We start from the raw sequence: 25846 nt of genomic DNA on the forward strand, positions 1-25846 counted from the left end.
CACGAATCAAGGAACATGAAAGGTATACTCAACCAGAGAAGGTGGCTATAGCAGAGCACTTGATGAACCAACCTGGGCACAGTATATTATTTGAGAACACAGAAATGCTGGACCACTCCAACAACCACCATGTCAGAATACACGGAGAAGCCATTTAAATCCACAAGCATATGGACAATTTCAACAGAAAGCAGGAAACAATGAAAATGAACACAATCTTGCTACCAGTATTAAAAAACTCTAAAATTAGGACAGTAAATAAGGAATAACACTCTGAAAAGAGAAGAATTCCAGACATGAAACAATCGGGGCCAGCTAACACCTCCTAACAAAGGATTCCCCGTGGGCAGAGAGCAGCTAGGCCTTGAATCTGCAAGGCCATTAAATGCTAATCAAGGTGATTAATTGCGACATTCACACCTCCAGCAGACAAGAGTTCTTTCTCCCACCTTGGACCTTCCACAGATATATAAAACCTCATCTGCCTAGTTTCCAACAGACCTAACAACCTCTGAGGATGCCTGCCATAGATGTGGGCGAAGAGTCAGGAGTGAATGCTTCTGGAACATGGCCATACGGCCCGGAAAACTCACAGCAACCCAGTTTTTCCGGCCATGAAAGCCTTCGACAACACAGAGAGTGGGTGTGTTGATATCCCCGCTTTCGTCCTACTCCTCTTCCCGTTTTACGTCACAAGCGCCGCGCAACGTGTGCGCGCGCGCATGCGCCCTCAAGTGAATGAAGACAATAGTCGCGGATAGCGCAGCTCTTGCTGCTGCGTTGCTGCTACAATGTGCGTCTGCGCAGTTTTGATAAGCGGGCGCGAGCCATAGAATCTCTATGGTATCCGCCCCCTCCTTGGTGGTAGTGATTCCGAGGGGCGGGGAAGAGGTTTTGTTCTCTTGTCTTCCGCTCAACCCCCCCCCCCCCCCGCCCGGCGCGAAACATGGACGACCTGCCAGTGAAGACGGAGCACGTGACGGTCGGCGGCGCGTGGCTCTTGGTGCTGAGCTCCGTGTTCCTGTGTAACCTCCTCAAAATCCTCCTGCCCTCCTGCTCCTCTGTTGTAAGTGACGTCACGCCGGCGCCTCTAGCTCTCCTGAGTGGGGCCCTCATATAGGAAGGGAATGGATTAAGTGCGGTATCGTTGGGAACTCTTCAACAGTCATTCTCACTTAGCTGTGTTATTACATGCCGTCATTGACTTATGGCAGCCATGGGCAAACTTGGGCCCTCCCCCCAGGTGTTTGAGACTTCAGCTCCCACCATTCCTAACAGCCTCAGACCCTTTCCTTTTCCCCCTCATCGTAAGCGGCTGAGGGGGAAAGGACGGGGCCTGAAGCTGTTAGGAATTATGGGAGTTGAAGTCCGAAACACCTGGAGAGAGGGCCCAAGTTGGCCCATTCCTGACTTATGGCGACCCAATGGAGGAATCTCTAACCGTCCATTTGCACCGTAGAATGAATGCAGCTTGACACCACTTTATTTGCCATGGCTCAGTGCTGTGGGACCCAGGGGTTTGTAGTTTTAAAGGTCTTCGGCCTTCTGTGGCCAACAATGTAGGTGCCTCACCAAACTACAGGCTGCATTCATTTTATGTTTTGGACCAGGGCCCCCCAAACTAGGGCCCGTGGGCTGGATGCAGCTCCCAAGGTAATTTGCCTGACCCTGCCCTAAACTTTAGACTTTGAGTTGCCCTCAGTCTGAAATAATTTGAAGGCATACAGCAACAGCAACAACAACAATCCTAATTGACTTGACATCAGTCAAAAGCAGGCTCTCACTTCCCATTGTTCAAACTGCTCCCATACCTTGGGAAGTCAGACTTGGCCACAATGGTCCATGCTCTGGCTGCATCTCGAATAGATTACTGCAACACGCTCTATGTAGGGTTGCCTTTGAAGACAGCCCTGAAGCTTCAAGTAGGCAGCAGCCAGTTTATTTACTAGAGCAGCATTCAGGGAACACACAACCACTCTGTTGTGTCATCTCTACTGGCTGCCAGTTTGCTACCGAGCACAATTCAAAGTTCTGGCTTTAGCCTATAAATCCTTAAACAGCTCCAGTCCCGCTTACCTGTTCGAACACATCTGTCTTTATAAGCCAATTAGAACATTAAGATTGGCTGGGGAGGGCCTGCTCTCAGTCCTGCTGCATTTGCAAGTGCGACTGGTGGGAACGAGAGAGGGCCTTCTCGGTGGAACTCCCCAGCAAAATGAGATTGGCTCCTTCCTTCCTGGCTTTTAAAACCTGGCTATTGAGACAAGCATTCAATGAGTGACCACAGCAATGAAGCAGTGAAATGATAACCTCGGGATTGATGCAATCTGGCCCTCTGTTTAAAAAGTTAGAAGTCTCTTGGTGCAAACACACACTAAATCAGCCTGTCTTCAACAGCTCTGCTCAGCTCTTTGAGAAGCAATGGCTTCCTTGAATTAGTCTATTAATATGTAATACAGGCTTTGTTTCCTTCCCTCTTCTTCGTTACCAAGCATTGCCTTTTCTTTTGAGCCATATCTTTTAATGATAAGCCCAAAATACGAAAGTCTCAGTTTAGTAATCTCAGCTTCTAGGAAGAATTCAGATTTGGTTTGTTCTAGGAACTAATGATTTCTTATTTTGGCAATCCACAATATTCATAGAACTCTTCTCCAGCACCTCAATTTAAACTAGTTGATTTTCTTCCCGTCAGCTTTCTTCATAGTCCAGCTTTCACAATAGAAGTTTGAAATATGATGACATGGAGAATCTAAACTTTAGTATTCAGTGATTCATCTTTACACTTCAAGACCTTGTCTAGTCTCTTCATAGCTTCCCTTCCAAATTCTAGCCATCCAATTTCTTTTCTACAGGTTCTGTTCTGATTAATGATGGACCTAAAGTTTGGACAGTCTTGAACTGTTCAAGGTGACTTCAGTCTTGTGCCCTTAATGCAGCAGAGTTTTCTGTCACTGCTTTAAAACCCCTAGTTGAAAAGTTAAATTCCTAAGCAAGTGTCTTCCTGTTGGTTTGGAACAAATAGATTGTTTGAATTGTGTATTCTAGAGCAGTGGTTCCTAACCTTTTTTGACCAGGGCCACTTTGACCAGGAACCACTTTCCAACATTAGTACCAAAAGGGTTATGAATCAGGTTTTGATCAACTTCAGATTCGGTTTGGTTATTTGGGGTGATGATTGAGAAAATTACATTGGATAGACCACATCAGCTCTAGTTTCTGATACAGAACATATGCCATCCAGTAGTCGCCATCTGCTCACCCACAGAAAACCATATTTAATAATCTAGAGCTGATGATGTCTATCCAATGCAATGGTCAGCTCTGCGGAAAGGAGCGGGGGGGGGGGGGGGGGAGAGGAAGATTTTCATTCTTGTGGCCCACTGCTGGGCCACAGTCCACAGGTTGAGAACCACTGTTCAACAGTAATTAATGTACACTTTAATAATTACAAGGTTCTTTTTCTTAAATTTTTCTGTTTCTCTCTTGGAGCCAAAGAGTCCATACCTGTAGATCACATTTGTGGACAGAAAAATAAAGTCTGTTGACATTCAGATTTTTATTCCATATGCAGTGATAGGTTCCATAGTGGCAAGTAACTACAGTAGAGTCTCGCTTATTCAAGCTAAACGGGTGGGCAGTAGCTTGGATAAGTGAATATCTTGGATAATAAGGAGGGATTACAGAAAAGCCTGCCGAAGGAGCCAGCGAGTGAGCGGGCAAACGGGGAGGGCTGCAAAAGCCCTCCCCATTTACCCGCTCGCTGGCTCGGTTCCTTCGCCACGCCGGGGCCAGCAGCACCGGCGCCCGGCATGGTGAAGGAGCTAGCGAGCGGCCCTCCTCCTTCACTCGCCCGCCCTCCGTGGCTGGGCTCTTTCGCCACGCCGGTTCCGGCAGCACGGGGATCTGGTGGGGTGAGGGGGGGGGAAGGAATTTGGCTTGGATAGCCCAGACGCTTGGATGAGCGGCGCTCGAATGAGCGGGGCTTTACTGTATTATAAGGAACACAGATAATAGTGTTCCAGTTAGGTAAGCAGTACTGAAAAGCTTGTGGCTGTTAGCTTCATTTCCACATCTAAAAAAGGTAGTTGCTTGAAGAAGAACCTCCTGACAAAGACGTGTTTCACCACATTGCCTGATTGGGAGCAAAATTCAATTACTTACAGCAGTGACTTTAGTAGATATATTTACATCTGCTGGAGTCATCTAAGTTCACTTCGATGTCTCATGAATGAAGAAGCAAATGTCATTCTAAAGCAGGTATTGGATAAAGTAGAATCACAGAAACATTGAATTAGAAAAGACCACAAGGGCAGTCTAGTCCAGTCCCGTCATTTTTGTCGCACCCATACTCTTCTGCAATCCCACTTCTGCACCTTATTCCTTTACTTTTATTAATAAACTTTTCAAGTCTTTACTTTTTTCTGTTAGTAATATGATGTCATCAGCATATCTTACATTATTGACATTTCTTACAAAACGCTGTTAAGAATAGAATTGGAACCAGAACTAGTGAAAGACTACAATAAAATGGGTGAAAAATAGGAGGTATGATATTGAATAAAAAATGGGAAAAGATATGGAAGATGGGACTTAAAGAATTTTTTTATAAGTTGATGTTCCAGTTGTATCTAACTTTGGAGAAGCTGGCTAAAATGCATAAAACATGAGCAATGCTTGCATGGGAGATTAATAAATTGGTCCAATGATTAGCACAACCCCTGTTGTGTTTCTTTGAAATTAAAATATGTGTTGAGCATTTCTATCTGCAAGCCTTAACTTTGTTGTACCAAATTGTTGGTAGGCATTTGTTAGAATTTGAATAGCCATCATCTATTATGGTAATCTCTTTCTTTCAAAGCTTTGAGAGCAGTTTGTATTTGACTTTTCATAAGAAGGTGGTCCAAGCATGGGGCTTGAGGATAGAATCAGAGTTGGTAGAGATCACAGGGACCACCCAGTCCAACCCCTGCCATGCAGAAAAAGCACAGTCAGTGTACCCCTGACAGATGGCCATCCACCCTCTGCTTAAAAGCCTCCACCACACTCTGAGGCAAAGAGTTCCACTCAGTCAGTGTTATCAAACTTGTGACCATACAAGTGTTTTAATCTTCTGTCCCTAAAATTCCTCACCATTGGACAAGCTGGCTAGGGCTTCTGGAAGTTGGAGGCTCAAACATCTGGAGGGCCACAGGTTTGACACCTCCGCACTAATTGCTTCATGTTTTCTATTACTTATATTTTCAGTGGGCAGTCATGTCTAGACAACCAACTCCTATCATGGTTTGCATTATGGAGTTAAAAGGATGTTAGCCCTCAAAGCAAAGATGTTTCTAGTTAAGTCTGTTTTGTGAAATGCACTCATTTTTTCGGTAAAAACTAAAAAGGGAAAAAAAAGAAAGAAAATGACCTTGCTACTCAGGTTTTTTTCTTTCTTTCTCAGATATCGAGATTGCTACAAAAGGATGCTGAGCAAGAATTTCAGATGAGATCTGAAATTCAGAACATGAAGCAAGAACTTTCTACTATCAGTATGATGGATGAATTTGCCAGATATGCTCGACTAGAAAGGAAGATTAACAAAATGACTGACAAGCTTAAGACTCATGGTAGAGATTTGCTGCTTATATTTGCATATTGTTCATATTTCAGTCTTGGTCTCACTTGCTTTTTATTGTCTTTTCCCACCTCTATGATTGTTAGTGGATTTATAAAAGATAAAAGTATAAAATGTAAATATTAAAAATTGAAAGCCTGTATATTCACTGTGTCAGTGTCCAATCATCTGCATTTTAATCACAGTTTATTGGAACAAAAAATTGAAGGAATGGTGGAAAGCACGAGCATTGTCTGAGATGCTTAATTTTTTGTTACAGATAATTGTAAACTCTTATGAAGTACTGTGTTATCGTTAGGATCAGGGGTGGTGTCATATGCTCTTCCAGATGTTGCTAGATTACAAGTCCCGGCAGCCCTAGCAAGCATAGCCAACCATGAAGAATGATGGGAATTGTAACCCTACATCATCTAAAGCAGTGCTGTGATAAGTGGACTAGAGCTAGTCCATGGATTGCCTACTTATTTATTAGATTTATACTCTGCCTTTCTCCCAAGATGGGATCCAAGGCAGCTTGTCCATATTATGTTTACAGGAACAAAATAAACAGTTGTAGCTAATGAGTACAAATATTGTACTAGTACTTGGAGGTGGTGGGGGTAGGTGGATGCTATGTCCCCAATGCAGAAAGCCTGAGAACCATTGATCCAAAGGACTGTGATTCTCATTAATCCCCTAGAATCTGAATTTCAGAGAAGCCAGAAGGAATATATCACTTAAATGCGATAAAAATTATGAATAAGCATGCAAGAGGCCCATGAACTGCATGCAAAAATTATTCCCGCCCTTTTTGTTGTTTTGAATTATTCCTTTGTAATTTATACACTCCAAACTACTCTATGTAAAGCTTGGGCGGGCAAAGTATGTCCCTAAAGGCCTTCCAGAAACCAAAAATGCATCCATGAGCATTTTAACCACATTTTAGGTCCAGAAAAAGTCCTTTTTAATAGCGTTAATACATTGGGGCCCTAAAAACATGATGGGAAATGCCTCTTGAAGCCCCTAGAGGGCATCTGGGGCCAAAAAGTGGGGACTTGTTCTTCTTTTGACATGGGGCACAGCATTGGGTGCAGCATCCCAGGACTTCTAGGGAGCTGGTGGAGGAACCTAACCTCCCAGAGTTGCCTATCCTATATGTAAAGGAAACCAGTTTCTTAATACTTTTTTTTCTTTTAACAGTGAAAACACGAACTGCACAACTTGCCAAAATAAAATGGGTAATAAATATTGTGTTCTACATTTTGCAAGTAAGTAAAATCAGATTATTAGATTTTTTTTCAAACAGTACATTAGTATTAAATTTAATATGGCCCAGTGTGCATTATTAGGCAATGTCTATTTTCATAAGCAGACTCTTAATGAATTTAAGTACTTGAAAGGGTATTGCTCAGCCTTCTCCTAAGTGTTAATTTTTTTAGGCAAATGATAGTATTTTTTTAATTCACTTGCATCCCTTTCTCTCTTTTTTCCCATACACATGTATCCTTTCCGTGCATCTGCAGTCTAAAGTAGGATAGTTTAGGGCTAGGTGCAAATTTCCATCTCATTGAGAACTAGCCCCTCAGGCTAGTTCTCAATGAGATCCCCATCTTCCTCTTTTTTGTCCAGCAGTGTTTCATTTGGGGCAGTGTCCAATGCTATGCATGCAGAGGGGATCAGTAGCCAGTCAGAAAAAATGTGTACCAAAAATATTTTATGATGGAAAAATTGTCTTTTCTGGGGCAAGAGATTCACTGTTGTTACTGGGTTGTTACTGATGACAATGAAAAGTTTTAGAATTCAGTAAACATCAGAAATTCTGAATGTGTAATTGAAAACATACCCTCTTGTTTAGCACTTTTCATACATAGTCTTATAACAACTTTGTATTCCAGGCTGCCTTAATGATCTCCCTAATTTGGAAATATTACTCCGAACCAGTAACTGTACTCCCAGACAAATGGTTAGCTCCCTTAGAACGTTTAGTGGCTTTTCCAACAGGAGTGGCAGGTAAGACTGATGAAATGATTCACCGTCTTTGAATTGCATCTCTTTATTATCTTAGTATTTTATGTGAGCCATTTTCACCACATTGGCTTGCCCATGCCCACCCCCTATTTACAGGTAGTTGCAGAACAGTTATATAGATCAGAGTTGAGGAAAGTGTTTGTGTGCCCGCACAAACACACTTAGTGGTATTGCAACCATTATCTCTTGGGTGTGAAGAAGACTTGTTCAACTGCCTTATTTCTGACCAAAAAACCATGGATGAATTGCTTCTCTTGGAGACCTAGGAATTGCAGTTCATCTTTTAAATAGGTTGCAGCTCCTCATGCCAGTGCTGTTTTACATTTTTTTAAAATCCTTCTTTTCAAAGCCAAAAGTAGATTTCTAGCCACTTTCCACTCTTCTTGACAGCCTCTACGGCGTCTAAAGAGTTATAACGCAAACACTGATTTCCATACCCACTTTATTTAATCCTCATATACAACATTATGACTTTGTCACCAGAGATTACTAGCTTTCCACGTGATTACAGGTGCTAGGGAGCAAGTACAGTAGAGTCACACTTATCCAACACTCGCTTATCCAACATTCTGGATTATCCAATGCATTTTTGGAGTCAATGTTTTCAATATATCGTGATATTTTGGTGCTAAATTCATAAATACAGTAATTACTATGTAGCATTACTGTGTATAGAACTACTTTTTCTGCCAAATTTGTTGTCTAACATGACGTTTTGTAGCTTCATTTGTAAAATCATAACCTAATTTGATGTTTAATAGGCTTTTCCTTAATGCTTCCTTATTATCCAACATATTCGCTTATCCAACATTCTGCCAGCCCGTTTATGTTGGATAAGTGAGACTCTACTGTATAGACAAACACCTATTGAAGTGTCACCTGATTCCATTTTGTCACCTTAAAGTAGACACCTTAAAGTATGTAATGCTTCAGTATCTATGGCAATCTTCAAATCCATTCCCAAAACTACAAACGGAAATTGTTCACACATTACAGGTTTCCCTTCAAGTATGTGTTAAGTTATTTCACATAAGAATCGTGCTCAGATTGAAGATAATCTTTTTCTTTAACATTGGCCCCATCTATACTGATCATTTAATGCAGTTTCAGACGGGTATTGAAAAAAGCAGTTTTGCTGTGCAGATGATTCCATAGGAAATCCTGAAACCTGTTTGAGACCCAGATGATGATTATACAAACCAGCACTGATGTACATTAAGGGCTTTTTTGCATGCTTTTGTGTAAACTTGTTGATGCTAGCTTTGAATTGCATTAAATAGTCAGGGTAGATGTGGCAGTTGTTGTTTTTGGTTACCAGGGAATTCATTGGGAACTTCACCTTTACAATTCATCTTGAAATAAATAAGTGTTTTTTTCTATTTCATTAATAGTTTCATCAGGAAAGGTCCTGGTGGATAGTGACTGTCTCCTCGGGTCTTCAAAATACTTAGTGGTGGTCATTGATCCATGTGGTTTTTCTGTCTCATTAATTATCTCTTCATAGGCATATGTTTTCCTTTAACTGATCATCTTGTCTTGGTACCAGAATAGTGCTCTTGTATGTACAGGCAGTCCCTGAGTTACAAATACCTGACTTTCAAATTGTTCATAGTTAAGAACGAGAGTGAGACAACAGGAAGTGAGAGAAACCTACCCATCAGAAGGGAAGAGCTATCAATGGGAAAAGATGTATCCACTGAAGCTGTATTACCATTCCTTGTTTCAACAACAAGCCATTTTTTTTTCAAAATCCAATTATCAGTGGTACAGAAATTGAGGTGAAATCATCTGAACATGGGCACAGACTGCAAAACAAAGATCACAGGGGTGTTCACCCATATGTTATCCAAAACTCTCTCTTTCTCTCTCTCTCTCTCTCTCTCTCTCTCTCTCTCTCTCTATATATATATATATATATATATATATATACTATACTATACTATACTTTTACCCTGCGCTTCTCACCCCGGAGGGGACTCAGGGCGGCTTACAACATGGCGATAATTCAATGCCGTTTAAAACAATTACAAAGAATTACAGAAGAGTCATTTAAAATACACATTAATTTAAAATAAAACACCGTTAAAACTATCAGCATCACGTGATCCAAAAGCAAGGTCCGGGCCGTTGGTCAAATTCAGAGTCTTTCATGTCTATTGCTGCACCAGGTTTTCAAAAGCTTGGTCGAAGAGCCATGTCTTCACTTTCTTGCGGAAAATCAAGAGGGAGGGGGCTGATCTAATCTCCCTGGAAAGGGAGTTCCATAGCTGTAGGGCCATCACTGAAAAGGCAGGGTTCTCCATTTACAACTGTAAACACACATACACACAGTATATATTGGCCGGAGTTACATTTAAAAATGTATGTTCAGACTTACATACAAATTCAACTTAAGAACAAACGTAAAGAACCTCTTTTGTTTGTAACTTGTGGATTGCCTGTACTGGCATATATTTTTGATCATACTAATGACTTACAGCGTCCCTGTCTCATTTTCAGGTGGTGTTGGCATTACATGTTGGTTGGTGGTATGCAACAAAGTTGTGGCCATTATGCTTCATCCCTTCAGCTGAGAGAGAATCCAGATTTCGCTGTTCTATCTATTATCATCATGTTTTCAAATGTGTTCTCTTTGTTAATGAAAGGCAGTGTACATGTCTTGCAACATCTGGAACAATAAACATCTATGAAAGGGAACAGGTTTTAGGAGCAAATAATAAAGCATTCATAGTTTATTTTTTGTAAGATGCGATTAATATTTATTAAATTTGTTTTTAATATTTATGTAATGTATTTGTGCTGTCCTACATATATTCCTCAAGATCTGATTGTTGGTTTTGTACAGTTTTAATATATTCAGATTTTGTTGAAATCAATAGTGGTTTAATTGTGTAGTTTTCTTAAAACAGTTCTTTTTTGCAATGAGTATTAAAAGAGGAGACATTGAACATGAGGCTTGTACAGTGTCCTTGAGACATATTACATATTTTAGAAAAAAAGATGAAAGATTTTTTTTCTCGTTCGAGACAAAATAAGCAGTTCATAAAACTGAATGTTTAAAGTTTCATTTAATGTAGGTGTTTTCTTTGTTTGAATATTGGGAGTTTGGTTTTGATTTTAGATCACTTTGGTGTTTGGTAAGCTGAGAACTAGCATCAAAACCATGTACATTTGGCCTTCTACAGTTGTAGATGGAGAACCCTCTAATGTGGAAAAATGGTAAATATCTCCAGGGGCAGGCAAGGCTTCTTTGTATAGACAGCAGGTGTGGGGATTTCTGTGTTTTCTCCAAAGCCATATGGAGCAGAGAGTGGCAATTTAAAAGCACCTGTCTGACTATACCAAAGCTATATATACATGCAAGTGAAAGAGCACAGTGGAGGAAGGAATGGCAAGGAGGGCAGGAGTGTTCTTTTTTGTGGCTCCACCTCGTTTCTACTACCTGTGTAAATGTAGGGGAAAAGTATCTGTCCCTCACAGCCCTCTCATACCTTGTGTTATTTCAGTAATTTGGAACAGTCACTTTGCAGCTATTTACAGCCACAGTGGCGCAATGAGTTAAACCCTTGTGCCAGCTGAACTGCTGACTTGAAGGTTGGTGGTTTGAATGTGTGAGATGGGGTGAGCTCCTGCCTGTCAGCCCTAACTTCCCACTTGGGGACATGAGAGAAGTTTCCCCGCAGGATGGTAACAATCTGGGTGTTCCCTGGGCAACTTCTTTAAAGACGGCTGATTCTCTCACACCAGAAGCAGCTTGCCTCAATTTGCTTCTGACACAATAAAAACATAAAAATAAACCTATTTGTAATTGGTCACATCCAGAAACGCTTAAAATCAACAAGGTTTGGACAAAAACACACCATGTTGTAAGGGACCCTGGGTGAGCACTACCTGAATGTGTTTCACAGGTTTTAACAAGGAATTATCTTGTGCACTGATCCTTCCATAGTGCTCCCCTCCTGCACCCACAGTGGACACTTATTTTTATGCCCGTATTTCATGCTAGGCTATCCCCACCTGCCCCTCTCCCCCTTGCTGGGTTTGGCAAGGGGAGAAAGGGCAGGTGGGGATAGCCCAGCAAAGACTGCTGCAGGGTCCTGGGTGCTGTTCCTTCCAGTTTCCAAGCCCGAACCATCTGCTTCTTCACCACCTTTGTACCGGCCTCCTTTTGTGCTCCTTCCTGGCCCTTGCATCCTTGCCATACCCAGGGAAGCAAAGCAATCCCAGTCTTTTTCCTCTCCTCCTCTAGCCAGCCACCTCTTCCTGGCTCCTCCCTTCAGAGAGAGATGAGAGAGGAGGGCTTCCTTTGATTGCTCCTTCTTCCTGCCTAACCAGGAACTTGTTTTGTCTCTGCTGTTTTCTCCTATTCTTTAGCCTGCCATTGCCTTTTCTCTTAAAGCCACTAAGATGCTACCTCTCTGGCCACTGGCCACGCCTCAGCACTTCTGAGAAACCTACAGAAGGGGGACTTCAATGCCAGGAAAGAAGTGAACAATTTCCAACAATTTAGAGACTGATGGGAGGTGTATGGTGACTGAAATCACTACTGCCTCACCCTCAACCTGTGAATAACACAGCCCCCCATGTTATGAACCTGATGTTCTTTTTGATCGAGAGCAAGATATCGTAAGGGAATTCTATCCTATCTCGCTCTGGATCAAAAAGAACATCAGGTTCATTACACACACACACACACAAAATCTTGGTGTCTTGGTTTTTAGGCCTATTCCTGGTGTTTTACGGGATTTTTTATGGGCGAGCAGGTAAAGAGTGATATAAGGCATATGTTTGTATCTTAAAAACTAGAGCTGATAAGGGGAAACGTGTCATTTTTGAAATCATCAGATCAGATATGCCCAGAAACAGGTATAATGTTTGAGGCACCAAAATTTGTGTTGGCCAGTGTAATCAAATTAGTGAGTGCCAACCTCACAAATGTGGAAGCCCACCAGTATGCCCCTTGTTTCATCTTCTACACTTAAATATCGGTATCATTAAAACTAATTTCTTGTTAAATTTGACTAGAATCTAAACGGAGATGCAAAGGGCTTTAGATTTTATTTATTACATTTTGAAATCACTGTTTACATGACTGCAACATTAGACAGAAAATGGCGTGTAACGACAGTATTTTAGAAGTGTTGACATTTTAAAGTACACAAAACTTCCAACTTGTTTTTTTATGGAGAATCTTGTCTGATGAAATACAGTAAGTGTAAATTCTCTTTTCAAGCCACTGTATATTGTAGCATCTGGGGAACAGTGCTTTCTGCATGCTTCATGGAACTAGATAGCTAATACTTGTCTCCACAATGGTTGTGGAAATGTGTTTTGTTGACTTTTTGTGACTCTTAGAAACTCTGTTAATCCAAGGTATTGGAACATTTTGGCAGGGTAAGGTTTGTCCCCCAAAAGTAGTTTAAAGGATATTGGTGATTACATCGTACAAGTACCTCCATTCATATATATATCTATGCTAAAATTCCTAAACAAAAGTGTTGTGTGTATCAATCTGTTCATATTTGTATCATCCATTTCTACCTATGATAACTGAATAGCTTTCTTATTCCCATATAGGGGATAGGAAAACTGTCAACCCAAGCCTTCCCTGCTTCTTGGTGTCTTCCCTGTGCTTTCATCAGCTATGCTGGATCTATTTGTTAGAGAAGATGTTCCTGCACCACTGAGAGCTGATTTGCTGTTTGACAGAATACAGCAACTTCTTGATTCTAAGTAAAAGAATGGCAGGAGGATAAATTCCTTATTTGTAGAAACAATTCTGAAGTCTGTTCTGTTCTGTTACACTAACTTGTAATCTGCATTGTTCTGTGGTAGTACAATAGTAAAAAAAAATTTTAATTAGAAGAAAAGGTTTAAATGTATTAGTCAATGCTATTTTCACCAAAATGTGGGGTGCATTTGGAAACAGCAAACAAACATGTATATATCGCTTTAATAATCATAGGCACTGTTATAACACATTTCTTTGCATATGGGTTCACATAGTGAGATGAAATTGACAGTGTAATTTAGTTTATGAAAGTGAGAATACTATTTTTAGCAGTACTCTTGTATGCAGTTTCTGCTATAATTTACAGCCATTTGATCAGTCTTAAAATATGTCCATACTAGTTTACATAAATCCTACACAGATTTGTTGTTAGCAGAATATTGTAAATCCCAGTTCATCCAATCTTCATGCCTCACTACCCTGACTTTAGCTATGCATGTATTTTAACTGCTTCACCGGTATTTATTTAGAGACGTCCTAGAATGGAATCAGCAAAAGTTATGTACTGGAAAATAGGCAGGCATTTACTACTTTTTCCACAAAGATTTGCACCAATCCCTATTCAGTACAATTCTTTCAAAGCATTGTAACCAGCTTATTTTTATGCTTTCTCTGGTAGTACAACTGTCATTGATCTTTATTTTAGATTCTTTAACATACTGTGTGGCATAGTAAAACATGTTTCATTTTGAAATACTGTATTAAATAATATCGTGTATACTTTTTTGTCAAGAAATATCAGTTTCTGTTATATATGCAGAAGACTGTAGGGAAATAATTTAATTACATTCAAAGGGGAAAACAATCCACAGAAAAACACTATGTTTGAAGATGAATAAGCTCAGAAAAGCCTAAATAACAAATTTATAATTTCACTCTTCCTCACTCAGTTAAAATTTTCCAAGAATGTATCAAAAATCTTTATAGGAGTTTGTTTGGAATCACCACACTGCAAACCATCATGCATATATGAAATGTCATTGCAAATCTTTTCATTCTGTAAAGTTTTTTTTTCCTTGTCCACCTTTTTAAAATTAGGTGAATTACTGTCTTTCAAAATGGAGTTAGGCCCAAAGAGTTCTTCCATAAGAGTGTTTTTCTTCTCCACTGACACCACAGAAATTTGCTCTTCACCAAGAACTGAAATGTCCCGTTTTGGTTTGCTCATCTTCCCAAAGGATGGCTCATAAACAGTAGTAGAAGAATCACTTGCTTTAAATTCTGCTATATCACTTGGAAGTCTGTTTACCTGTTTATTATTACATGCACTGCTTGTAGTGGACAGTCGTCCTGTTGAAGGGAATCCCTGATGCAAATTTTCAACAGCTTCTGTAAATATGTAATGTTTCTTTAATTTAGACGGTGTTCTGGGTCTTGGTATTACTGTTGTCAGTTTATAACTTACTGCTTCTTTTGGTTCTCTTTTGTTTTCATGTTCTTGATTCACAATTGGAGCTTCCCCCAGACCATTCTCTTTTTGCTGAATTTCATGTGTAGACTGGACTGATTCTTCTGTCCATAATTTCTCAAACTCTTCTTTCAATAAGTCTAACCCTTGCTTTTCTCTTCTGTTCTTCTGTCTTTCTCTACTTAGAGATAAATTTTCTGCTAATAACTCTGCAAAGAAATATTTCAGCAGTAAATATTCCAGGAATTCAGGCAAAATAGGATTATACAATAATTATCTAATTAATTATACAATATGTATATGTATTGACAAACAAAAGAACACCAGAAACAATACTGAATAGCTGCAGATTCCCTTAAGAGTTTACATCTTCATCTTAAATCAGCTGCCAGTAGGTGTGGGAAACATGCCCATTTGTCCACTCAAGGAAAAAAGGCTGTGAAATCAATATACTCTAGGATTGTTCTCAAATTCTTGTTCTGCTGCATAGAAGATATGTACTATACTTTTTTTGGCTTCTGGGAGAAGATAACCCACTTCTTTAATGTAGCAGTCAATGCAAGCAGTAATGGGCTTGCTAAATTTCATCATTAAAATATGGAATGGAATTGTGTAGTCCTCCATATGCTAGTGAACTATAACCCTCAGTAACCCTTGCCAACATAATGCCACAAATTGCTGTTCATCATCCGAAGAACTGCACAATGCTTGTTCCTATAATCAGAAGTGTTAAAATCATTATCTTTCATGTATATCCAAGAATTAGTACAATGGAGGATTATGTGTTTTAATATACAACTCCTACTATGGTACTTTTTGTCCTGGACTAATCCAGTTACAGAGGCAAGAGGCTATAAGCTTTAGGGTTGCAGTACATCAGAAATGACTTGAAGGAAAACACAATAACAACGGTGAGTTTGCAAGATCTGAGGAGGACTATGGTCTTGGAGGTCTGAGTCATAGGTTTTCCATAGATTGAAGCCAAATTAACATAAAAACATGTCTTTTATTTTACAATTATTTTGCACATGGTCTCTAGGGTATATTCTAAATTTGAAAATAACATCTCTAGATCCCATGTTCCCTGGATACCAGAAAATCATTATAAATATAGTATTGACATACAGTAGAGTCTCACTTATCCAACATAAACGGGCCGGCAGAACGTTGGATAAAGCGAATATGTTGGATAATGAGAGATTAAGGAAAAGCCTATTAAACATCAAATTAGGTTATGATTTTACAAGTTAAGCACCAGAACATGTTATACAACAAATTTTACAGAAAAAGTAGTTCAATACGCAGTAATGCTATATAGTAATTACTGTATTAACAAATTTAGCACCAAAATATCACGATGTATTGAAAACATTGACTACAAAAATGTGTTGGATAATCCAGAACGTTGGATAAGCGAGTGTTGGATAAGTAAGACTCTACTGTATTACCAACCATCATACTACAGACCAAAATGGTTGAATGATCAAGAAAATTTGTTGATTATAAATATAGATTTATAGTTATATCAGGTCAGAAAAGTTCCAAAAACTACCTGAGCATGTTCTATTTGAAACTTCCTGCACTGGTAATGTTTCTGTTTGAAGAATTTCTGCTTTTAGTTCCATCTCTTTATATACATTGCTTAATTTGTCTTTTGCACTTGTGTCTTTTGTTGTCAGCTCCTAAAAAAGTCAAAGCAAATAAGAAAGTGCCAGTATATGTGCATCCGTTAATCTTTGAATATCTATGAATAGCAATGAATTTTTAAAAGTGGTTTTCATGTTACAGGTCCATTCCCAAGCTTTGGACTTGTCACCTATAAGTTGAGAATATTTTAACTCCATGATTAATGTAAGTTTAAGAATGGCAGGGTTGTTGTATGTCTTTCGGGCTGTGGAAAACTAAGGGTTTTCTCCATACCTCACAACCTCTGAGGATGCCTGCCATAGATGTGGGTGAAACGTCAGGAGAGAATGCTTCTGGAACATGGCCACACAGCCCGAAAGACATACAACAACCCTGTGATCCCGGCCATGAAAGCCTTCGACAACACATTTAAGAATGGCATTTCATCTGGATTTACTCTCGTGCTTAGTGTGGAGAGGCTAAAACCAACGGGACTGCATGAATCCTGGCACACACTGAAGTCCAAAGATATTGGTATGTGCCAGCATTATATGGAATTATAAAGGGTTTGGACCTTGGCTGGAACATGAAACCCGCAGAGGGGCTGTTACTCGATGTACTTCAGCAACAACAGGACAAAGAAACTGCTATAAGGGTGAGAAGCCTACAGTTTCTGTTTCAAATCCTCAGAAATATAGGGACTGTCTAATATAGAGTCAGACCACTGGTCTTGCCAAGTCAGTACTATCTATAGCTTTCCAGGGTTTCAAATAGAAAAATTTCATCTGGTATTTGGAATGAACAGTTGATTGAATTACAGCAGGGTTGATATGAAAAAAACTGCATGGAAATGAGACCACTTTCTCTTTTTTCCTATCCCACATAACATTGCTGCAAACTAATTAACATCTTAAAGCCAATTCTATAGCAAAGACTGGGGTTTTTTTTGGCAGATGTATTCAGCAACAGCTCCCAACATCCCAGCTGAGGGTGATGGTTGCTTCAGTCTAACATATTTGCACACTTGCTGTACAAGGACATCGTCAGGATAATGTGCAAATAACAGGAAGAAACAAAACACTATAGAATGAATTAAATGTTATAAACAGTGGTTCATTTTAATAAATTCCATACCTCTTTGGAAATAATTGCATTTTGCTTTCTTTCATGTTTTTGAAAAGTCACTCGTTCCAGATATATATCTACTTGTACTGCTTTGTTGACATTAACTTCTGTGGAAAAAAACAAAGTTAAAATTGAGATGAAACTTTTCTTCAAGGTCTTTGCGATTCACACATACGAGTTATACTGCACCTATGCAGCTTATTGGAAAACTAGTGCAGGGATGGTGCTCTTGCACCCCCCCCCCAGTTTCCCCCAATATGCTATAACATTAAAGGCCATTTGAGGGGGAACCATTGGGGGAGGTACTTTTCTTGGTCAGAGGGTGGCGGGAGGGGGGCTCAAAAACTGCCCTTAGATTGCATGTGCTCAGAGCCTGAACTCTGTGCACCTCTTTTGTACAACTAAGCAATCTTTTGGCAGTTGTTCTGTGCCTTCTATTATGCATCCTCTGGTTCAGGGATTCTTAAACCTTTCAACTTGGGACCCTTTTTGACCTGAGAAATTTGTGTGTGACCCTGAATATAAAGGTATATAAAATAGGTATGAAAATCTAACATTTACTGATAATAAATTGGCATTTGCAGGCTTATTAAATAGACTGATTTTTCTTTTCTTTTTCTTTTTTTTGAAGTGCAGCTGAAGCATCTTCTGCAGAATGCACTGTAAACACTGCATAAGAGATTCAAATAAATGTCTAAAACAGTTACTAGTTGACCTTCAAGAAATGTTTGCTGCTGCCAATTGTTCAGGGATCCCAACATTTAGCTAAGAGGGCTGCATTTGGGGTTGGGACCCACAGTTTAAGAAGCAGTGCTCTAACTCATGCCCACTCAATCTGCTCAATTTCCTTTTATCTGGTGTAGCACTAATAAGAGAATGTGTAAGTTAATCTTAAAATCACCCTTTTCCTCTTTCTTTTGGTGATTTTTTCTCTTGTTATTTCCTTTCTTCTCTTTCACTCTGTTCATCACCCTGCATTTTTTCTTTTCATAAGATTTATTTCACTTTTAGTGTGGGAATGGGCTTATGGAATCAAAAGGATTCTTTTAAAATGGCTTAAGAGCATAAAGAGTGTATTACAGATGGACAACCATTCTAGGCACTCATTATGTCTCCGAGAGGCCCACGCTGTCAGCCAAAGTTCATACTAGCTGGCTTTTACTCAACAAATATGATAAAAACCAAACTGTAGCTTTAGGGTCTTATTAGGGAGGTTACCTTTAAGATCTCTAAACTTACCACAGGAATCAGACTAGGTCTGCTCTCAACCTCCATCTATGATAGGGCAGCTCAGTACAGACTGGTCATCTATTATACCACTGAGCCAGATCCCTTGGTGTAGAGGTCCAATTAGACACCTTATGTAACACTATCCAAATCCACCAGAACATCAACTTGGGATACCTTGACACCTCTTCTACCAGCTTGCCTCATGAAAGACAACTAAAAGATCTTCTGAATGGTCATCTGCAAACTCACAACCTGCTCCATTTATTTCTTCTTTATCATGCTTCATCTTTGGAGACAGTGAGCTACTATGTTGGACTAGAATGGAGAAAACTGGCTGAGAAAAGGCTAAAGCATATATAATGGAGGCAGTATGACTACTACCCAAAGACAGCTTCACTCTAGTCAGGCTGTACAGGTGCAGTGTGATCCATATGTGTGAGTTCACATATAATCACTTGGGGAATGACAGTTATAGGTCAGCAACCTATCAGTCATGGCTTAAGGTGCCAATCTCTATATATAAATGTGTTATGACCGTTTTCACCTTAAAATATACAGAGAAACTACAACACCCAGAACCACAAAATTAAACAACACAACCCAATGCTCTTGTGGCTGGGTTTCAACAACTAAGCCACAATTCAGATCACGATCCGTGGCCCACACAATCCCAAACACACCCAAAAACCATGTCCACTTGCGTTGGAAAGGCACAGCACGTGAAACTCACCCACCCCACCCCCCTCCTCTACGCTCGCTCGCTCACCTGCTCCTGCAGCCGATGCTGTCATCTACAAGATCCCCCTCAGAGCACCACTCACCTTCCCGCCACTGCCCCGCGTGCTCTGAGGTCTGAGGAGAAAGGAAGAAGGGCTGGCCACAGGAGAGAGAGAGAGAGAGAGAGGACGCCGAAACCAGCGGTTTCTCCTCAGGAGAGTGTGGAGGACACTGCACAAGACCTCCTGAGGCTTCATTTCCAACGGGCAGGCCAGAGCGAGGTACCATTCCCGGCTAAAGACCTCCCAACCCGGCGGGGGGGGGGGGGGGACACGAGGGAACGGCCCGGCCAGGCGCATGGGAAGCCAGGTGTAACGAAGTGCGATTTTTTATTTACAGATGCCATGTTTAACTGTGTTTTAAAAAGGGTTAATATTTCAGTTACTCAGCACTCAGAATTGGTTGCCATGGAGAAGGGGGCGGAGCCAACTGGGTTAGCTGAAGAGAGAGCAGAATTTGGAGGGAAAGTCAGTCAGTCAGTCAGTGTCTGTGGTCAGCGAACCACAGGGAAGTCTGATTCTCAGTTGGAAGATCAGGGTGGCTCCAATGTGGGATTTGAGTCCATTCTAAAATAAGTTTGGTGACTTATTCAGGGCACAGACTACCTAAAAAGGTACAGGGAAGTCTGATTCTCAGTTGAGGGAATCAGGGAGGCTCAAGAGTTTATTTGAGTCAGTTTAAAATAAGTTTGGTCGTTTATTTTAAGGTAGTCTGTTAGTGGAGAAAGAACTGACATTTTAAGAAGTTTGGAACACCTCAATGTAACTTTGTAACTGTTCAGTAACGTGCCTCAACCAAGAAGAGAAGTTATTGTAACCATTAAGCTGTGCCTGAATAAACTTGTTATTGTTCTTTCAAACATCTCAGTCTGTCATATATACACACATCAAGAATAAAGAAGAAAGAAGAAAAATAAAAGTCTCTTCACTAAGTAGCCAATGGCTAAATCTTCCAATAGTGGTGGCAAGAGTTGATAATCCCCTTTGTAATTTGGTGGCAGCATTATAAAACATCTATAATTTGGTGGCAGCTTTTAAATAAAAACATGTTTAATAACTGGTGGCAGCGGATATAAAATATATAATAATTAATTAATAGAAACATCATCCTTCTCCACAAATTGGTGGCAGCGGTGGGATTTAAAAAGATTCCCCTCTGCCTGAGTTCTTTACACCAGGAAAGGCACATTTGACAACTCTTCATGGCCGCCACTCTAACTGCTGCCCGCTTCGTTTCCCGTCAGACTGGAGGCCGGAAACCTCAACTCGGCACCTTAACGAAGGGAAGGGAGGTGCGTGCCGGGGGCCAGAAGGGGATGGGCCCGTACACAGAGCCACAGGAAAACTGGGGAGAAACCTTCACCCATCTGAGCCTCCCAAAAACGGCCGCCATTACTTCTAACCATCAGCCCCATTTAGACCCTTATGCTGGCATACCTCCTACAAACCCCTCTCTTCACCCCTCCTACCCTCCTCAGATCTCCAGCCTTCCTTCGACCATACAGCGGGACACAATCTAAACACTCCTCCCAGATGGCCATCCACCCTCTGCATAATAATGATGACCATGACACTCAATCACAAAATGTGACAAAAAACAACTCAGATCTACAAGAACAGTAAATAAAGAAACAAGGAAATTTAAGACAGCAAACCATCACCCCAGCTAACACCTCCCAACAAAAGATCCCCCCAGGGAGGAATCAGCCACACTTTTAGGCTATAAGGCCATTAAATGCTAATCAAAGTGGCCAATAGATTCAGCCACAGTGAAGCGTGGCCAGGCACAGCTAGTGAATTAGATAAAGGGAAATAAACTGAATTCCTACAAGATACAGGAAATGTTTAGAAAAAGTATCTGTGTTAGAAATAGAAAGGTAATCCTGTGGCACCTTTAAGACTTTTTTAATGGGCTACAGACTCAACTTCTTCATATACAAGGAAAGCAAAAAAGGCTTTTGGGTTATTTTCTCATTTCCTTAGAGCAGTAGATCCTTCAGATGTTTTGGACTTCAGCCCCCATAATTCCTGACAGTTGGCCAAGTTGACTATCTCTTCCAATTACCTGGATGACCAAATGTTGGGAACTGTTGCCTAAAAGGATCAGGTCTGTAGGACTTAATTTGTCTCTGGAGTCCCAAACCACTTCTATAGTTCAGCAATTCAGGCAACAGTATGACCTTTCCTTTCCTGAACACAAGCTATGATATTCTGTACACTGGAACTATCCAAGACTGAGTACATTATGGAATTTTTGAAGATTGCAAAAAACAAAACAAAACAAAAAAACTATAGTTAAGAATATGGCCAATAGCTGGGATGATATTATGCTGATACAGTAGAGTCTCACTTATCCAACATAAACAGGCAGGCAGAACATTGGATAAGCAAAAATGTTGGATAATAAGGAGGGATTAAGGAAAAGCCTATTAAACATCAAATTATGTTATGATTTTACAAATTAAGCACCAAAACATCATGCTTTACAACAAATGGATAGAAAAGCAGTTCAGTACACGATAACGTTATGGAATAATTACTATATTTATGAATTTAGCACAAAAATTTCACAATTTATTGAAAAATTGACTACAAAAACATTGACTACTAAAAGGCAAACTGCGTTGGATAATACAGAACCTTGGATAAGCAAGACTCTACTGTACTTAATAAAACTTTAATAACACTTTATTTGTATTCCGCCTATCTCCTCGAGGGGACTCAGGGCAGATTCCAGCATATACAGAGACACAAGGCAAACATTCAATGCCTTGAAACAATGAAATACAGACACAGATAAAGGTAAATGCTTCCCCTTCATCTCTGGGTAGTGGTGCTCATCTCTGGCTCTGGGGGTAGTGCTCATCTCCATTTCTAAGCTGAAGAGCCTGTGTTGTCCATAAACACCTGGTCGTGTGGCTGGCAAGACTGCATGGAGCACTGTTTACCTTCTCACCAAGATCTACTCACATTTGCATGTTTTCAAACTGGCTTCCAGTCTGTTTCTTAGCACATTTCAAATTGTTGTTGTTTTTCTTTAAAACCCTACATGACCTGACATATATTCCCTTGATGCCTGTTGCAAATACAACTTATACCCACACTCTTCTAGGTGCTCCCATGATTTTGTGTGAGGTGGATGATGATCAAAGAGAAATCCTCTTTGAGGGTAGCACATTTACAGAACTAACTACTAGGGAGGTTTACTCAGTATCCACATGTCATCTTTCCATTACTAGCCAAACACATTTTCCCTTCTGTGTTAGTTTGTTTTTGTATAGCTGTTTTCTGTTTTTGTTCCCCCAAGCCTTTACGGTTATGAGCTTTCACTCAGTTAAACTGCTGTTTTGGTAATTTGTTTTATTAAGATAGATGTGCATGGGTTTATTTCAGTACTGATTTTAATCAATGCAGACAACTTGGAGAGCCTTTTGGCAGAATATGCCAAATAAATTATGCATGTTATGATCATATTTGTGCAGATGCAATCTCACTGATTCCCCCCAAAAATGTAAGATTGAATTCTTGAAGTCTGTTCAGAACTCAACCCCATTAAGGGCTCTTCCACATGGCCATATAACCCAGAATATCAAGGCAGATAATCCACCATATCTGCTTTGAACTGGATTATCTGAGTCCACATTGCCATATAACCCAGTTCAATGTGGATTTTGTATGGCTGCGTGGAAGGGGCCTAAGTTTGGTGGAAATGAAATTTAAGTTACAGATATGTGCCTTGAATTGCCCATCCAGAGAGAGATTACTTTAATCTTCCATTCTGGATGCAGGGGGTTGTGTCAGTTACACGAATGAATAGGGTTAGCCAATACACTGGATATGGTATTTTGTGCTAAATTTAGCTTTTAGCCATTCAGTAAAAGTGATCAATAACGATGAAACCTATCCCTAATGTAACATATCAGGCTGTATTTTTTCCACTCTACAAAGGAGGCCCCAGTGGTACAGTGGGTTAAACCCTTGTGCTGGCAGGATTGATAACTTGAAGGTTGGGTTGCTGACCTGAAGGTTGCCGGTTCGAATCCAACCCGGGGAGAGCATGGATGAGCTCCCTCTATCAGCTCCAGTTCTATGTGGGGACATGAGAGAAGCCTCCCACAAGGTTGGTAAAAACATCAAAATATCTGGGCATCCCCTGGGCAATATCCTCACAGACGGCCAATTTTCCACATCAGAAGTGACTTGCAGTTTCTCAAGTCGCTCCTGGCACAACAAAAATAGCTTTACAAAAATTATATTAGTGATGGGATACAAAAACAGACTATGTAAATAGTTCTACCAATATCTACCATAGGAAAACTGAAACTCTATTACTTGTCTTTTTATCTTCCAACAAGGGACCTAATTAGAAAAATGAAAACTTCACTCTTCTCAGACTGAGGGCTAGGGGGCACTGTATATCTAAATGTGTGTATTTGGCCTAAGCTTTTCCTCATATAAATAATGCAATATAGGATCTCAATTCTGTTAATAATTTCATGTATTAAATGTTTTAATTGTAAAATTCCTCCTAACCCCACTATTCCTAAATCTGTGGAAGTACATGATTTTTTTTTTTAAACCTGAAGTATATTTAATACAGAGTTGTTTCTAAGAATGCCAAGATTTCAGCTGAACATGCTATAAATTTACTGAAATGATCACACTGACTCTGCTGCTATTCAGAGGAATGGTGTAGCTGAAATATAGATAGATGTAGCATGAGAGGAACCCAGATTTAGCGCAATGACAGTGTTCTGGCCTATAGGCTGAATTCAACCACTGTAACTTCCACCCACAATGAAGCTCCAGCTTGGTCAGGAGCTAATCTTGCTCCATATTTGTCTTTTTGAAACACAATGGGGGCATATATATATATATATATATATATATATATATATATATATAAATAAAACTGTGACGAGTGGTAGCTCTACATATTGTTGGCGTGGGTCCCTGTCCATACGTTCTAACACCCAGACTGAAAATGTTCCTACAGTCCCCATCTAAGGTTCCAACATCACATTGACAATGCAGTGTTCCCTCACTTATCGCAGGGGTTACATTCCAGGACCACCCGCAATAAGTGAAAATCCACCAAGTAGGGACACTATTTTTGTTTTAATATTTATACTTTATTTTAGCATTTACAATATACAGTAAACCAGCAGAGAAGAAGAATGGAAGGTAAATAACCCTTTTTTATTTCTAACCCTTCCCTACCCTTCCCCCTCTCCCTTTATTTCTCCCTTCCTCCCCTCCAAAACCCTTTCTTATAAGCCCACACACCGCAAAAACCCACAAAACAGCAAAAATACTGCGACAAATGTGTACATTAATATTAATTGAAAACCCGTGAAGTAGAAAGGGAACACTGTAATCTCTTAAACTAAAGGGGAGCAGGCATCTGAACCATCATTCAAATTCAGGATCAACATGCAGATTTCAGCCACTGTCTATACAGCCCCTGAAGCTCTCTGAAATGAACCAGTTTTTCCCTGCAGCTCAGCTGATTGGCTAAAGTTGTGGGGATAAAAAAAACAAACAATAACTAATGAATTAACTAGAGGAGTAGTTCTCGACCTGTGGGTCCCCAGGTGTTTTGGCCTACAACACGCAGAAATCCCAGTCAGTTTATTAGCTGTTAGGATTTCTGGGAATTGAAGGCCATCTGGGAACCCACGCGTTGAGAACCACTGAACTCGAAGGTAGAAGAGATGAAAGACACTTCAAAACCTTAACAAACCCACTGTTACTGTTGTTAAAGGCATCTATGCAATGGTGCACACTGGTCCAATGCTACAAACAAAACCAGGAGCAATAATCAGTGTCCAAAAGGTTGTTTACCACTCACTGATGAATGGCTATAACTCTACTGAGATTTATGACAAACATTCTTGTGATAGAATACAAAAGAATGACATATAAATGACAAAAATATCAGAAATGCATGAATCTTAAACTGTAAGTCATACAGCACATATATATTACTAAAATAATTTTTGGATGTCAAAGTTGCAGGTCTTGCTGCTGCTGCTGCTCAGTCGCATAGTAGTTTCCGACTCTTTGTGACCTCACGGACCAGTCCACGCCAGAGCTCCCTGTCAGCCGTTGCCGCCCCCAGTTTCTTCAAGGTCAAGCCAGTCACTTCAAGGATACCGTCCATCCATCTTGCCCTTGGTTGGCCTCTCTTCCTTTTTCCTTCCTTTTCCCCCAGCATTGTGATCTTTTCCAAGCTTTCCTGTCTTCTCATGATGTGGCCAAAATACTTC

At 40.2% G+C, this 25846-nt stretch overlaps 2 protein-coding genes across 12 annotated transcripts in view; one reads left to right on the forward strand and one right to left on the reverse strand.

Annotated features, from left to right (window-relative positions):
• The first annotated feature begins 713 nt into the window (after nt 1-713).
• Nucleotides 714-14132, forward strand: get1 (guided entry of tail-anchored proteins factor 1). 2 transcript variants are annotated; one of them, XM_008107503.3, is made up of 5 exons: nt 714-1066; nt 5441-5606; nt 6794-6861; nt 7489-7603; nt 13199-14132. In XM_008107503.3, exons 1-5 carry the CDS (start codon nt 947-949, stop codon nt 13306-13308), a joined length of 579 nt encoding a protein of 192 aa, XP_008105710.1. In that variant the 5' UTR covers nt 714-946; the 3' UTR covers nt 13309-14132. The 2 variants fall into 2 exon arrangements, with proteins under 2 accessions (XP_008105710.1, XP_003219018.1); XM_003218970.4 differs by having other exon boundaries at nt 717-1066; nt 10121-14132.
• lca5l (lebercilin LCA5 like) overlaps nt 13561-25846 on the reverse strand; it is a 32095-nt gene continuing 19809 nt past the window's right edge. For 7 of the 10 annotated variants that reach the window (XM_016992460.2, XM_062975105.1, XM_062975108.1 and 4 more), the window contains 3 exons: nt 17581-17678; nt 16373-16502; nt 13561-15029 (listed from right to left, as the gene is read on the reverse strand). In XM_016992460.2, the coding sequence (XP_016847949.1) occupies nt 14299-15029; nt 16373-16502; nt 17581-17678 (959 nt within the window). In that variant the 3' untranslated portion in view covers nt 13561-14298. Of the gene's footprint in view, nt 16503-17580; nt 17679-23597; nt 23799-25846 lie in introns of those variants that run through there. The other 3 variants (XM_062975109.1, XR_010004222.1, XR_010004221.1) reach the window with 3 other exon arrangements.

Source organism: Anolis carolinensis, chromosome 3 (genome assembly GCF_035594765.1).
Source record: "Anolis carolinensis isolate JA03-04 chromosome 3, rAnoCar3.1.pri, whole genome shotgun sequence".
In the NCBI taxonomy this organism is placed as follows: Eukaryota; Metazoa; Chordata; class Lepidosauria; order Squamata; family Dactyloidae; genus Anolis; species Anolis carolinensis.